At 26.9% G+C, this 3,193-nt stretch overlaps 1 protein-coding gene across 1 annotated transcript in view; it reads right to left on the bottom strand.

Moving 5' to 3' along the window:
• Positions 1–2,867, bottom strand: part of LOC111613897 (splicing factor 3B subunit 4-like) — a 22,964-nt gene extending 20,097 nt beyond the window's left edge. The window contains exons 1-3 of the mRNA XM_023355251.1: positions 2,834–2,867; positions 834–917; positions 477–622 (exon numbers count right to left, since the gene is read on the bottom strand). Coding sequence (XP_023211019.1) covers positions 477–622; positions 834–917; positions 2,834–2,867 — 264 coding nt within the window. The remainder of the gene's footprint in view (positions 1–476; positions 623–833; positions 918–2,833) is intronic.
• Positions 2,868–3,193: the final 326 nt, after the last annotated feature.

The raw sequence follows: 3,193 nt of genomic DNA, 5'->3' as shown, positions 1-3,193 counted from the left end.
GTTTTAAATTCGAATTTGTTATTGCGTATTGGTTCGATTATAGAACGATTGTAAACGTTTCAGAAAATTGATCAAATTGAAAATAGTTCGTTTGATTTTCGGCAATTCTCTTCAGCGGTAGGTGTTATATAACAATTACTATGGTTATTGAAATATTGGATGTAAATGGGGTTTGCTTGCAAAACCTCCGCTGACGAAGTCGCGGGTAACAGCTAGTTATTTTATAAATACATAGTCAGTGACTTATCAGTTGATAGGTAATCACTAAGAAATTCGCTACATTTAAAATTATCACAAATAATTTTGGTGTTTTTTTTTATTCTGCATTTTTAAAAACTTGTTATATTCATTATTATATTTAATTTAGAGACAAGAAATTATGTATTTTATATGCAAGACATTAACTGTGAAAAATATATGTGAAAAATTTAGATTCCATCTTTTAAAAATGATGTTGAAATAAATCTTTATTTTACCTTGTTTACTCTAATAGGATTCCCATAAAGTTTAATCATATTCATAATTCTAATTGCATAGTCAGCATATTCTTTTTTCATGAATTCCACAAAACCATATTTTTGGTGTCGACCTGTTACTCTGTCTTTTGGCATTTGAACATTTACTAAAATGATTTAGTTTCATAATTTAGTAATAGAAAAGTAGATAATAAAAATATATTATTATTTTTTTAATACATTATAAATACATGTACAAGTTTAGTAAGTTGTACTACAATATCATAAAAATGTTTTTAAATAAGTTTGTTTATTTAAGAGGTTTGTATGTTTAATTAAAAATTGATATATGTTTTAGTTATTGATATCAATTCTTACCAACAGGTCCAGCTTGAACAGATAATTCCCATAATATAGCTTCTGACACTTTTTCATCAAGTCCACCAATATAAATTGTGGCATCTGAAACAAATTAAATTAAAATTAATAAACATAATATGAAACAGCACAAAGTCAACAATACAACTGGTAGTGATCGACAATACCTAGCCGTATTGGTAAATTTAGAAGCAGTTTAACATTATATACTTTTAAATATATAATCAATATAATTATAGTTATTAATGACTTATTAATATGAAAAAAACAATAACTTTGAGTTTTGGTTTAATAAATTGGTGCATATTAACCATATTTATTTTATCTGTACAAGCTACATAAATAAATTGATCTTGTCACGTTTAATAAGTAATTATATAACTTTAATTTACTTATAAACAGTTAATTAGTTTTTACGTTATTATAAAATTGAAAAATATATAACTTCCACTATTAGTTTTGATATCAGTTCTAATTATAACTTTATTTAATAAAAAAAATACTTTTTATACTAGCCTAAAAGATTCAAGACTGTGGCAATTGTCTAAAAAATTTAATTTATTAAATTATTTAAAATATCTTTCAAATCTTTTGCTGAAACAACTTAATGTTTATAATTAAATAAGATCTATTTAATTTCAGTAAAATTAGATGTTTATTTTTCCAATTATTTCGCTGCCTAATTATAGGTTTTTGCAATCCAAGAACTCTTATCTATATATATTAAAATGAATGCATGTGTGTCTGTCCTTAATGCATTACCACACCGTTTATCCGATTGCCGTGAAACTTTGGGAAGTTGCTTACTATACTCCGCCGAAGGTTCGTGGCATAGTACGATTGCCATAAAACTTTCGAAAGTTTTTTTAATTTTTTAATACACTCCCGCGAAGTACATTTATCCTACGATAGATGGCGCGCGTTTACACGAGCATTCGCGCACAGTGTGTTCGATCGATTTCAAATTGTGAAGACCATTTCCCCCTTCAAAAAATATCTCTATATATGCACTTGTAAACTGTTATTTACGATATTTATAATAATTTTCGTTTAATTACTTTATTTCAACTTTTTTTTGCTAATTATGTATTCGCTCGAGTTTGTTAAAACCTAAACTGTACCCCAAACAACAACCGAAGTTGTAGGAAGAAATTCGCGTATTTTACCGATCTAGGTATCCCCCCTTTTCCAAATTTTAATATCGACTCAAAATAATTTAAAAAAATAAATTAGAATAAAACGGTTTATAATCCAACTATCAGAAATTTCACAACACGCCAAGGAAGAGAGGAAGGAGCAATAAAAAAATGAAAATTATAAAGAATTATAAAAAATATATAAAAGTGAGAAATATCGCACTTCTGACAATCGCAGCGAGTGTGTGGGTTAAATTTGGAGAATGCGTGCTTCTCGCGTGGACAACTGTATGTGGCCAACTCACGTGTCAAAAAACCTTTCAATTTATTCGTGTACGCACCAGAGGGAAAAACAAAAAATATCGTGTATCCACAAGCACTCCAATAAATAAATAGAATTGAAACGACACTTTGAAATATTTTTTTTGATGAAAATGAATAATAATAATAATTATATAATAAGTTTTAATAAAAATGATGAAATAAAAATTTAATTTTATCATAACGAGTTCGCTTGAATTTCCTTTCTTCTGAGATCGCAGCAATGCGCGACGGTTAGCTAGTTTATTATAATATTCAAGATGTTCCAAGTAAAATATTTGGTAATGCTTTATAAATCATAAGAAATTGATTTATTTATGGTATATAAACTTTGGCCACGTGACTAAAAAATAAATCAATTTCTTAGTCACGTGAAAGACAATGCTTTGTTTATATTCATTAATTTCAAATTTGGCCTGCTTAAGTATCAACAAACTACTTTAGTTTTATAGTTTGATAAGGTTGTACACATCTGTCAAAATACTAAGTGTGCAACAGTTTGTAATTCAAGTAATTATTATACAATTTATGTATACAATTTACCTTGATTACGTTCAGCAATCGGTCCAGCAGCCATCACTACGACATCTATTCGAATTTAGGGTTGCCAGCTATAACTTTTAAATTATGAAAGACGAGCCCAAAAGTAGCCGAGAAAATTTATTTTTATTTACATAATATATATATGTATATATAGAACAATTAATATACACACTCATTTGATTAATATATATATATATTAATCAAGTTAAATAAGTAAGAAAAACATTAAATTAAAAAAACTGTCGTCTATTATAATATAATAATGGTAAATAGCTTGAAATTAGTCAATGAGTTTTAATGGTTTAACTTAGGTTATTTATTGGTGATTCATAAATATTTTTTTTTCATGAAACAAGTCTC

The sequence above is a fragment of the Centruroides sculpturatus genome, unplaced genomic scaffold (assembly GCF_000671375.1).
Source record: "Centruroides sculpturatus isolate CEXI.00-Female unplaced genomic scaffold, Cexi_2.0 scaffold1729, whole genome shotgun sequence".
NCBI lineage: Eukaryota > Metazoa > Arthropoda > Arachnida > Scorpiones > Buthidae > Centruroides > Centruroides sculpturatus.
Note: the sequence above shows the minus strand (reverse complement) of the source record. Positions and strands in the feature narration are given on the sequence as shown.